General features: G+C 33.7%; 1 protein-coding gene across 2 annotated transcripts; it reads left to right on the top strand.

The window, feature by feature from the left end:
* The first annotated feature begins 90 nt into the window (after positions 1–90).
* On the top strand, positions 91–12,635 carry pde9ab (phosphodiesterase 9ab). Of its 2 annotated transcripts, none has more exons than XM_082169708.1 (20): positions 91–1,643; positions 1,811–1,933; positions 3,391–3,461; positions 4,035–4,112; positions 4,229–4,272; positions 4,412–4,466; positions 4,595–4,665; positions 4,774–4,861; positions 4,973–5,054; positions 5,180–5,254; positions 6,651–6,737; positions 6,818–6,922; positions 7,015–7,097; positions 9,231–9,387; positions 10,682–10,795; positions 10,882–10,986; positions 11,351–11,479; positions 11,565–11,660; positions 11,758–11,827; positions 12,114–12,635. In XM_082169708.1, exons 1-19 carry the CDS (start codon positions 1,629–1,631, stop codon positions 11,806–11,808), a joined length of 1,629 nt encoding a protein of 542 aa, XP_082025834.1. In that variant the 5' UTR covers positions 91–1,628; the 3' UTR covers positions 11,809–11,827; positions 12,114–12,635. The 2 variants fall into 2 exon arrangements, with proteins under 2 accessions (XP_082025834.1, XP_082025835.1); XM_082169709.1 differs by having other exon boundaries at positions 1,806–1,933.
* The last annotated feature ends 223 nt before the right edge of the window (positions 12,636–12,858 follow it).

The raw sequence follows: 12,858 nt of genomic DNA, 5'->3' as shown, positions 1-12,858 counted from the left end.
GGCCTGGCTCTCCGTGCGATTGAATCGTACCTGCAGTATGTGTGTTTGTACAAGACCTGAATAAGTATTGCAGTAGGTACTGAGGTCGTATTCATGTACGTACACACTTAATCACTCAACTTTATAAAAATAGCAGGTACTGTAGCTCTGAGCATCCCAAGAGAACCTCTCGGCTTTATTCCCTGACGCTTCATGTGTGCGGAAGAACGCTAGCTGGCTTTCTTGCTTTAGGGTCCAGATACTATCAGCTTTAGTCAAAATGAAACGGCATGTGAAAGGCAAACAGTCATAGCTGCAGAAAAATGCTCTGTAATAAATCATTTCTGGACACTTTGATGATTCTTGACTGCACATTAGTTTAAAAGTTTTTTTTAAGTTCATGTGCAGGTCATTTCACACTATACGCGGTAAGTTGTAACAATACAACCTACCATCAAACAGCCTATTCTGCTTTTTTTTGCATAAATGTAAATAGTAAAAAAAGATATATATTAAACTGTGAAAATGCACAAGATGACATTCAAACGTATGAGACCATTGTTTTGGACAACAGAATTTGCAATCATTTCTGTAACTAATTAATAGATTAAATAATTATTTGTAATAGTATAAATGTATGAAAATGTACAATTTGCCCTAACCTTACATTTATGAAAATGAACTTTAAAAAAAAAAAATCTACACTACCATTAATTTGCAATGTTTGTAAGTTGTTACACTAGTAAGACCTCAGCACTATTTCCGGATAACTAAAGTGCATTAAGTTCAAAATTAGTTGTTACAATTTAGCAGACTTTAAGTACACCAGCTTAGTACTAAAAGTGCAATTGCAGGGTATTTATATTAAGTACACATGTAAAAGTATTTGTAGTATACTTATAGAAATAAATATATTTCAAAAACATTTTAGTATATTTATTTTTCACTATAGGGCAAACCCTAATCCTAACCCTGACCATATAAGTATATGTTTTTAATTAATATTCCTCAGTACTTAAATGTATAATTACACTGAAACAAGGACACCCTGACCAAAACCTTGTAGTTCTGACATACTGTGACAACTTGCCCCGGGTTTTCCCTGTATGTTTCTCATGCCAAAAAAAAAAAAAAAAAGATGAACCATAAGGTAGAAAATTAGGTTCCACTTTATATATTAGGTGTACTTACATCATTTAAAAAAAAATGTTAGTTAGGAATATCTACTTATAATGTTCATGTTGTATTGCAAAACACTTTAGCAGCTATTGAGGTACGATACGGGTAAGATTAGGGGCAGGTTTGGTGGTATGGTTAGGTTTGTAGTACACATAGTTTAAGACACTTGCAGTAATGTAAAGTGGGACTGAAAATTGTGTCTATAAAATAACATCAAAAGCGTTCTTTATTTGAGTATGTTTGGGTAGATGTTGATGTGTCATGAAAAGGAGCAGTTTTGTAATGGGTACGTGTGTCGCCTCCAAGCAGTAGATGACATGGAGTACATAGACATCTCAGAGCTGGAACAGTTCCTTGGCAACGCTGGAGAGCAGGGGAGTGAGTGATAGTCTACATAAAGAGCAGAGCTGTGACTCCACCGCATCAAACACCTCCATCAGCATCTCTGAGTGAGCGGCTGCAGGAAACTGATGGCACATGTTGAGGTAGGGCAACAGCTTGTATTTATGTGCTGTCAAATATTCTGCAAATGCCTGTTTTAGTGCCATGGATCCACTTTATATCCTATGAAATCAGCTGGTGCATGTAACTTGTGAATTAAGACAAATTTTGTTTCTAAGTGTTGTTGTTTTTTTTTTTTGGCTCAGAGAAGGAGGTAACTATAGATTGTGTATCTGTTGCAAAACCATCATCACCATCAGAGGTCATGGGGTCGAGTTCTTCATCTTATGCCCCTAAAACTGTTTATCTGGATGTGGATGGAAAGGTGCAAAGGGTGAGTCTCAAGATTTTCAACATAAAGCACACATAAAAATGTGTGAATGTCATTGTATTAGAAAAATCAGTAACACTTTGCAATAAGGTTTCATTTGTTAACATTCGCTAAACAATACTTTTGCAGTATTTATTAATATTAGTTCATGTTCATGCATTATTAAAATGAAAAGTTTTATCTGTTAACATTAGTTAATGCACTGTGAAATAACGTGAACAAACAATGAACAATTGTATCTAACATTAAAAAAGATGCTTTAAAATATATTTCCCATAGTGGTAACACTTTATAATAATTATACAGCAATAAAGTATTATAAATCATTTGCAAACTAATTCATAGTTAGTATTGTAATATGTATTGTAGTTTACATACAAACTATATACAAACAGTGAGTTCTTCTCTTCATTCTGTAATTAACCAAATTATTATAGTTTAATTAGCTCATATGTAAAGATTTAGATAATGCTTTGTTAATAACTTATTAACTGTAAATAATTCTCACTTTAGATTAGGTCATGGAAAACGGAAATATTTTGAATGCTAGAGCTTCTCAGAGCTAACTTCACTTCTTGGAGTCGTTTTTGCAATTATTTTTTATGGACTAGCGTGCAATGACTTGTAGTGGATGTATGAAGTCAGTTCTCCTCAACTTCAGTAACCAAGTTCACTACATTAACTATGAACACGACCCACTAATGTTTGACAACCAGAAATTGTCACAACACGTTTTGTCTTCATTTTGGGCACTGTTTGTTGTTTTATATTTTAAAAACTATAAAAATGTGTGTGGAAATCTTGCTGTCCTGCTTTAAGATAACTGGTTTGACATTTTTGTATCTAATACTTTTTTTTAAATGGCTTAAGTGTCCAAATACCTTTTTTTAGGTCCACTGTAAATAACCTCTGCAGAATAAATAATGTGTTTTCTGTTTGTATATCGTCTCAAGGTTTAGAAAAGTCTCTTAATCTCACCAAGGCTGCATTTATTTGATCGAAACAGTAAAAATATAAAATATAAGCAATTTTAATATATTTTAAAATGTAATTTATTCCTGTGATGGCAAAGCTGAATATTCAGCATCATTACTCCAGTCTTCAGTCTCGCATGATCCTTCAGAAATAACTTCCAATATGCTGATTTGGTGCTCAAGAAACATTTCTTATTGTTATCAATGTTGAAAAAGTAGCATTTATTTTAAATAGAGATCTTTTGATATTATAAATGTATTTTACTGTCACTTTTGATCAATTTAATGCACCTTTACTGACTAAAACTGCTTATGTTAAAAATATATATTGAGGGTCACTGTGGGTGACACATAGGCACGTGTGACCCCTGCCCAGGGCAAATTATATATCATCACCTCACAGCTAACATGACTGATGGGGTTAGTAACAAATAATGTTCTTTGATTCTTCTACTTTTTCCTTAATATGAATTCTTATGTCTTTAGGTGATTTTTAGTCGACACTGTAGTCCATGTGACATTAAGGAGCTTCTTTGTTCATCATCCAATATTGCCAGGTCAGTATCATTGTATCACTGCAAAAAGTGATTTTCTGACTCAGTATTTTTGTTTTCCAGTACAAAAATCAAAACATTCTTAAATCAAGATACTTTTGTTTGAGAAGCTAAATGACTTTAGATATTACGTCTTGTTTACTGAAAAATGTATCAAAACAAGTGTGTTCTTCACCCTCATGTTGTGTTCGGATCATTTTCTTTTTCCCAAAAATGTTAGTTAATGTTATTGCATTGGACTAAAACTTATTGTCTTTGCTCACAGGGTATAACTACTTGCCAAAAATTGTAGGATTAAATTTGTACTTTTTTGGGACTTTTTTTCACCTTGTGTCACCTTTGTTCCCAGTCAAAAATGAATGGTATACAAAAATAGCTTATAAATCTCGTTATGCTATATTATCACCAAATATTGGATTCAATCTTTTAGTTTCAAGACATTTTTAATGGGAAAGAAGACAAAAAATACTTAGCAAGCACAATTATTATTATTATTTTTTTTTTTTATTTATTTTTTTTTTTTTTTGATTATTGTTCCAAAAGTGACTGGAATATGTTGTGCTCATGTCTCTTCAGAAACACAGCTATACTTCTGATTGACTCAGAAGGAGCATTGATATCTATTGACCCTACCATGCCTGCAAACACTCCAAAGTAAGAATTCAAAATTGGGATAATGGTGATAACTTTAATAAAGACTATAAATTATATATTACAGTTACTCAGAAGCAATTTGTGTTTTACTTTCTTTTTTGTTTGTTTGTTTCAAGCAACTTATATAAGGTTATGCCCCATTCCACAAACCAAGGAGGAGGTTGGAAAACGTTTTACTCTTGAAATTTTACATAATTAGTCAAAGGCAATGGCTATTACATGTCTAAAAATAGATTAGAAATGAGGCAACCGACAGTAGCATACACTATAAATACACAACTTTGTATTCCCTTTAAAAGAGAAGGAAGACATGTTCCAGAATGTCCTGTCACAAGTGGCTGAGCAGTTCAGCAGGTACAGTAAGACACGTCATATTCTGTCAAACTGTCTGCATTTGCTGTAAAGTAAATGCTATGATGATTCAAACCAGTGTGTGAAATTTCATTAAGTGTGCACTGTCACGAATGTGAAAACATCTTCAGGGCTTTCAGGATCAATGAGCTGAAGACTGAAGTGACCAACAGGCTGGCCATGCTGGAGAAGAAAGTGGAACGTGAGTGATTCTCTGGGGTCTAATCCTATCTCTGTGTTGTTTATCTGGATGTGGAGGGAAAGGTCTCTAACCTGACGCTGCAAGCTAATTGTCTTTGTATTATTACAGTCGAGGGACTGAAAGTGGTGGAAATTGAGAAGTGTAAGAACGATCTGAAGAAATTAAGAGATGAAATGACCTCTAGAGGAGGAGTAAGGTATGGACGTATTTTTTTCATTTCATTTCATTTTTTCATTTTATTTTTTTATTGCAATAATTCCATTATTTTAATGGACTTTTTATTTGTTTGTTTATCTCTTGCAACCAGAGTGAACTGCAATTGCAAATTCAACTTTACTGATGATGGGAAGAAACTCTCTCCCAGACGAGATGTCCCAAGCTACCCAAAGGTAAAAACAAACAAAATAAATAAATAAATACCATTTGTATTTTGGCATACATAGTGCAACCATGTAAAATCATTGTAATGATGTTTCAATGTTGTGTTTTATCACTCTGTTATGTGTTTGTGCAGTACACTCTTTCTCAGGAAACCATAGAGGCTCTGAAAAAGCCCACCTTTGATGTATGGCATTGGGAACACAATGAGGTCTGTCATCTTTTTTGTGTTAAGATACCTTAAGAAATGCATTGTTTTGACAATTTATTGTTCAGTTTTTCTTAAAAAAAAATTTTTTAAACTGAATTGGACAAATGTAACGTTTGGCTGCAGTAATACGCACGACGCAGGAGATTCATAGAGACGAATCGTATTTAATAATAAATCCAAGGAGAAACTTATAGAATGCAACCATCAAATATAAGCAAGACAATAATGAGGGAAATAATGAACAACAGGTGAACATAATCCAATCAGAAACCATAGAAACTAACTAGCAAACAGATCTCAGGCGAAGCAGAACAGGGAACAGAATGAAAACTAAAAACCAAAACACAATTAAACAGACTTAGAGTACATTTACACGACAACAATGTACTAGAAACTGAAAAGTTTTTCCTTTGCCCCCTTTTTTTTTTGCGTACAGAAGACAACGTTGTCAAAACAATCTCCGTTCACATAGATCTGTGAACGACTAAAAACGCTGTATTATGCATGCCAGGCCAGTAGTTGGCAGTAAACATACGCGCCTATAGACTGAACTCGTAATACGCTTTAATACAATAAAGACTAATTGTAATATACAGTACTTAAAGGAATTACATTCACTGAATTGCATGTTTATTGCAATTAAATGAAAAGTTACATTTGTATTAAATGTAATTAGCTAAACTTTAGAGGGGTTTTTGACCCACTTAAGTATATCTTTATATATAATCTCATAATTACTTCTAGTCTTTGGTCTTTAAATATGGTTGAAGTGTACTGCTGAATGTACTGACAAGCATTTATGGTAAACTAGATCATACTTTATTTTATAGTGTCCTTGTAATATGTACTTACCATAGTAATAACAGTAAGTATGCATAATTACATGCAACTAACCCCCAACCAAACCCTAATCCTATAAGTACATGTTGTTAATTAATATTACTCAGAACTTAAATATATAATTACACTGTAACAAATAACACCTTACAATAAAGTGTAACCACATACTTTAATGGCATTTCTATTGAAAATTATTTAAAATCTACTTTAAAGTAAAACTTTTTATTTAGCATTATGACAGTGCAATTTTAAGTGTACTTAAATGTATTAATAAACATAGTTGTGAAAGTGTACTCTTTTTAAGTGCACTTTCATTGAACTAATATTATCTGTAATACAGTTTAAGATTAGAAAGACATTACAAGTGCACATGCAATCACAAGAGTGCATTCTAGTAAAAACAACTGAGATATAAATTAGATTTAATTTGTAATTGGCATAGTCTGTAAAAATGAAGTTTGTGGTTATCAGCATTAGTTTTTATATCAGCCATATGATAGGCCTACAGGTCACATGGAGTGATGTGTTTGATTGTTTGTTCATTGGCTGTTTACAGATGCTTAGCTGTCTGGAGTATATGTATCATGACCTTGGGCTGGTTAAGGAATTTAACATGAACCCCATAACTCTGAAAAGATGGCTGGTAAGATGAGCTTTCTGTGATCTGCGTATTAACTGAAGTAGGCCTCCAAACTCACCTGCTGTGTCTCTGCCCAATCAAAGCTGGCAATTCAAGAAAACTACCGCGACAACCCTTTCCACAACTTCCGTCACTGTTTTTGTGTGAGCCAGATGATGTATGGAATGATCCATCTGTGTAACCTTAAGGTGAGGTCATGGTGTCCATGTGTATCTGTCCTATAGAGACAGTGCTTGTGTGTGTTTGTCAGATCAACATGCTACTTGTTTTTGTTCTCTAGGAGAGGCTGACTATGACAGACATGTGTATTTTGGTGACTGCAGCAGTGTGTCATGACCTGGACCACCCGGGATACAACAACACGTATGTCACTGACATATCACCCTCTCAGAGAACAATACCACTGACAACACTGTTCTATGTATTTTGCCAACTGTAAAAAACTTTTTTGATTTTGGTAAACTAATCTTAATTTACTGTGTTTGATCAATTGATTTGTCCAATGTATGTAATTAAACTTAAAAAAGCCCATGCAAAAAAATACATACATTCATACATACATACAGTGCTGGGTAGTAACTGATTACATGTAATCTGGATTACGTAATCAGATTCTAAAAATTAAGTTCTTGTAATTATATTATATTTTAAAATACTCATAATCAGACTACAGTTACCTTTTTACTGATTACATGATTGCATGTTATTCTCACAATGGCAGTAAATTATTCATTGATTATCCCTACTTCAGCCACTAGTCATGTGCTTATCACTGAAGTCTAAGACCCAGACAGCTTTTGATCATTTCAAATGAGAAATCATTTCAGTTCAAAGTGTTTTCTCAACATTGAAACATTGCATATCTAATCAGCTCTTGACAAACACATTAATTATTATTTGAATTGTCCCTCAGTGAGTCATTTAACCATGCATTACTGTCTTTGGAAGGCTTTTGTCTTTCAAACATATTAAAATATAAAAATTTACGTCATTTCATATTTACATGCAATGCAGGGAATCTGCAGGCAAACAAATAAAATATATTTTACTTTAGTAAGCATTTTATTCTGATTGTTTTTATTTTTAAATGATTTTATTTAAAAAATATACTTAATAGCTTTTCATTAAACTCACAAATGCCCTGCAGTTCCATCATGAAACCCACACGTAATGTAAAATTGAATGACCTGTTGATAACAAAGAATGGACTATATTTTCTTTTTCTTTGTATTTTTAGATCAATATGGTACAATATTATCCTATTCAAATCAGTTTGATAATTACAAAGGTAATCTAAAAGTAATCAAAAAAAAGTAAGTAGTTTTACCTTAAAGGGGTGGTTGATTATGATTTCACTTTCCTAACTTTAGTTAGTGTGTAATGTTGCTGTTTGAGCATAAACAACATCTGCAAAGTTACAGTGCTCAAAGTTAAAAACAAAGGGAGATATTTGCTTTTAAAGAAATTGCTTTTTAAGGACTACAACAAACAGCTGGTAGAGACTACACGATATTCCTCCCAGGTTAGTGACATCACCAACCCTAGAATTGACATAAACCCCGCCCCCGGAACACGATTTATAGATTATCAAGACAGAATATGCTCATCAATGACTAGAAGATAACTACATATCAGATCAGCTACATAAATTCATCAACTAACCATTCAGAAATGTCCTGTTGCATCCTACATGTTGTCACTTCTTGAGTCTCTCCATCATTGACTCCGTTGACATCATCTGACTCTGGTTTGAACATAAAAGGCTAAAAGTTTTTTAAATTTCCAGTTCATGTCTGTGTGAGGTAAAAGGACACAAGCTGTTGTAGCTCTGCCCCCTGTGCCGGGAGCTGCAGCTCATTTGCATTTAAAGGAACAGACACAAAACAGTGCCTTTTTGCTCACCCTCAAAAAGTGACAACTTTAACATGCTATATAAAAATATCTGTAGGGTATTTTAAGCTAAAACTTCACATACACACTCTGGGGACATCATAGACATATTTTACATCTTGTGAAAAGGGCATTATACCACCCCTTTAAATGTGCAATGTAATGTGATTAAACTACTAAATACAATATTTGTCATGCAATTACAGTGTTAATGGGAACGTTACTTTTGAATGTTTTCTCAATATAAATATATATGTATATATATATATGATGAGTTAAGATTTTTACAGTGTAATGGGAATGTTACTTTTGAATGTTCTCTGAATATTCTGAAACAAGTAGCATTTAAAAAACATTTGGCGAAAAAAAACATTTTTGAAACATTTCAAACATTTTGAAAAAAATGTATTATAGACCAGGTAACTTTGAACTATTGTTTTATTAATGTTACTGGAAGTACATTTGTTCATAACTTTGAGAGCGCCTTGCCACAATGTTAGCAAAAGTTCTGAGAACATTCACAGTTAGCTTGGTAGTTGAATGTGTTTTTTTTTTTTATACAGTAGGAAGTGCTAAAAGTTTTGCCCTCTATGGTTCTGTAATCAGGTATCAGATTAATGCTCGCACTGAGCTGGCTGTGCGCTATAATGACATCTCTCCACTGGAGAACCATCATTGTGCTGTGGCCTTCCAGATCCTCTCCATGCCCGAGTGCAACATATTCGCCAATATAGAGCCTGACTCCTTCAAACAGTTACGACAGGTACCTCTGATCCCACACACACATCCACATCATGTTGCAGATGCAGTTTCTATCCAGAGGAACAATGTTTTGCTCAAAGCTTGTTTTTTAATAGCTTCATGAAACCAGTTACGCCACTATTCAAAAGTCTGGTAAGATTTTCAGATACACTTTATTTAAATGGTCCACTTTAGACGTTCTACTAACTAGAAGTAACTTTGCAACTACATGTCAACTAACTCTCATTAGTATTAGTAGACTGTTTGGTTAGGGATTTGGGTTCAGGTTAAATTGACATGTAATTACAGTTACTTATCAGTCAAATGTCTGTTGGAGGACAATCGAAATAAAGTGTTGGCAGATTTTTTTATGTTTTTAAAAGATGCTCACCAAGGCTGAATGAGACCAAGGCCAATATAAAAAATACAGAAAGCATAGTAATTGTGTGAAATATTATTACCATTTAAAATAACAGTTTATTAATATTATTTAATATTTTTTTTAATGTAATTTATTCCTGTGATGGCTAAGCTGAATTTTCAGCATCATTACTCCAGTCTTAAGAAATTATTCTAATATGCTGATTTGGTGCTCAAGAAACATTTCTTATTATTATCACAGTTGAAAACATTGTGTTGTTAATTGCTTTGGTGGATACCAAACCATGTTTCATTTTTTTCAGGATTCTTTGAAGAATAAAAAGTTCAAACAAGCAGCATTTATTTGAAAAATATTTTTTCTAGAAACAAAGTAAAAATCTTTACTGTCACTTTTGATCAGATAAATGCATCCTCACTGAACAAAAGTATTCTGCGAGAAGCAATTATCGGGGTTCAAGCACTTAAGGCCTTTAAGCACATGCGTAAAAAGGTATTATGTTTTGTTTAGCAAAAAAGTTAGTAAAATGTCTTACTGACCCCAAACTATAGTGTATGTTTCATTTAAGTATCAATTTCATTTTCAACACTTCTTCTAAAATTGGAAGTGGGACATAACAAATGGGACATTTTCTGACAGTCTACAGTATTCACAGTATAGCACTTTTAAATCAATCTGTAAACATTTGCTTCTTTGCATTGGACACTATTTAAAATAAAGGTTCTCCATTGGCATTAGTAGTTCCTTAAAGAACCTTTAACATCCATGAAACATTTCCATTGCACAAAAGTGGAAAAAGGTTCTTCAGATTATTAAAATGTTCTTTACATGTTCTTTACGAAATGGCAGCTTTTGGAACCTTTATTTTAAAAAGTTTAGTCAAAATTCTGCTGACCGTTTCAAACAATCCTGGATGTATTTTCTGTGTCTGCTGTAGGCGATCATTACTCTTATTCTGGCAACGGATATGGCCAGGCATGGAGAGATACTGGACTCCTTCAAACAGAAAGTGGACAACTTTGACTTTACAAATGAGGAGCATGTTAAATGTGTATGTGTTTCTTGCTATTATGATTTAAATAGGTCTCTAAGTACTTATTGGCTTTGTACTATATATTCAGTTTTGTGTCTTTCCAGCTGAAGATGGTCTTGATCAAGTGTTGTGACATCTCCAACGAGGTCAGACCCACTGAGGTGGCAGAGCCGTGGCTGGACTGTCTCCTGGAGGAGTACTTCATGCAGGTATCTCTTTAATACGAGCCGTTTCATGCAAGTGCTTTGAAAATGAATGTGGTCAAAAGCTTATTAAGGTTTTTTTATTTATTATTATTTTATTTTTTTTAGAAATGAATTCCTTTATCAAGGATTTTATGTTAACTACAACTAAAACCATAAAAAAACATGTTCTTTAATTGAAATAAAATAAACAATAACTGAAATAAAACAAAATAAAACAAGCATTGTTAAAATCAGCATATTAGATTGTTTTCTGAAGGATCATGTGACACTGAAGACTGGAGTAAGGATGCTGAAAATTCTGCTTTGCAATCACAAAACTCGCCTTTTTGGGCCTCATTATAGTTTGATTTTTGGTTTGTTTTGGCAGAGTGACAGAGAAAAGTCAGAAGGTCTTCCTGTGGCTCCGTTTATGGATCGTGAAAAAGTCACCAAACCAACGGCACAAATTGGCTTCATTAAATTCGTCCTCATCCCAATGTTTGAGACTGTCATGAAGGTTTGCACAGCCATTATACCCACTGACATTTGAATTGAAATTTTGAACTGAAATGATATAACATGGGGACTGTGTCTGTGTTCAGCTCTTTCCACAGATTGAGGAGATCATGGTTCAACCTTTGAGAGACTCCCGTGATCACTATGAAGAGCTCAAGCAGATTGATGATGCCATGTCGGAGGTAACAAGAGCATGTAGAGGAAGTCCTAAAACTTTATAAACAGCCTTCAGAATGCAAATCAGATGAACTATTATCTTGCCTTTGTATGATGCATCAGGCACAGAAGAAGAAAACAGAGAGCATGTCTTTGGGTGGAAAGAAGAAATAGGCAATCTGCTTCTTTAATGGTATGCAGGACGAACTTTCAATCTCGCCATTTATTAAAACAGCAAATTGTTTTTCTTGCATCAGATTCCTGACCTGCTTTTGCGTAACTTCATTGGATAGGAACTCAAAAATGAAAATTCTGTCATGATTTGCACATTTACCCTCATGGTGTCCCAAACCTGTAAAATGTTGTCTGGAACACACACAAAAAAAGATAATCTGACAAGTGTTTCAACTGTTTTTGTCCATTTGCTTGGACAAAAAACTGAGACCTTTTTGACTCACTGTCCCATTCTCTTCCTCTAGGGATCTCAGGCTGATCCAGCTCCCAGTTTCCTGAAACTAAGGTTTTGAACTGTTTGGGCTCTCCAAGCACCATATTTTTGAAGGAGAGTGTTGGACACCTTCTATATATTGAGACATCAAGAATGTCCAGAAAAGGCAGTCACCTGTAGTGAGGGAGTCAAAATGACTGATTATGTTGATTTTGGTGGTCTAGTTATTCTTCACAGATATGTTTGTACTATTTAAATGAAGTGCTTGACCCTAAAATATTGATGTACTGTCACAGGCTAGACTAAAATAAATCCCTTTAAGAAGGCACAGTCAAGATTTGTAACTTGAAGATGCTTGATCAGATAATGGCATTATATAAAAACACAAATTGATTTGTACTTTGGTACATATTGTTTTTAATTCTGGCACTGAGTGAATTTTGCAGGAACTGATTTCTCCAAAGCCATTATAATTACCTCAGGAAAACATGTTAAGCATTGTTCCAAAAGAATGAACAAAAAACATTTCAAATCAATTAAATATACATTAATCTTGAAACTCGTCTAAATTGGTGTTGTGTTTTTATTTTTTGATGGGAATGTAAAAATGTTCAGCATTCAAATTAGATAACTATTTAAAAAATAATTTCTAGATGAGCATCTTTAAAAAGAATCAAATCTGTAAAAAAAAGTGAGGCATGTTTCAAGAAAGGCCTTTACTAAGGCACATCGTCTGAGACGCCTGTTTAAAGAAAGACAGGTGTTTAAAGAAAGAC

The sequence above is a fragment of the Leuciscus leuciscus genome, assembly GCF_965113295.1.
Source record: "Leuciscus leuciscus genome assembly, chromosome: 5".
In the NCBI taxonomy this organism is placed as follows: domain Eukaryota; kingdom Metazoa; phylum Chordata; class Actinopteri; order Cypriniformes; family Leuciscidae; genus Leuciscus; species Leuciscus leuciscus.
Note: the sequence above shows the minus strand (reverse complement) of the source record. Positions and strands in the feature narration are given on the sequence as shown.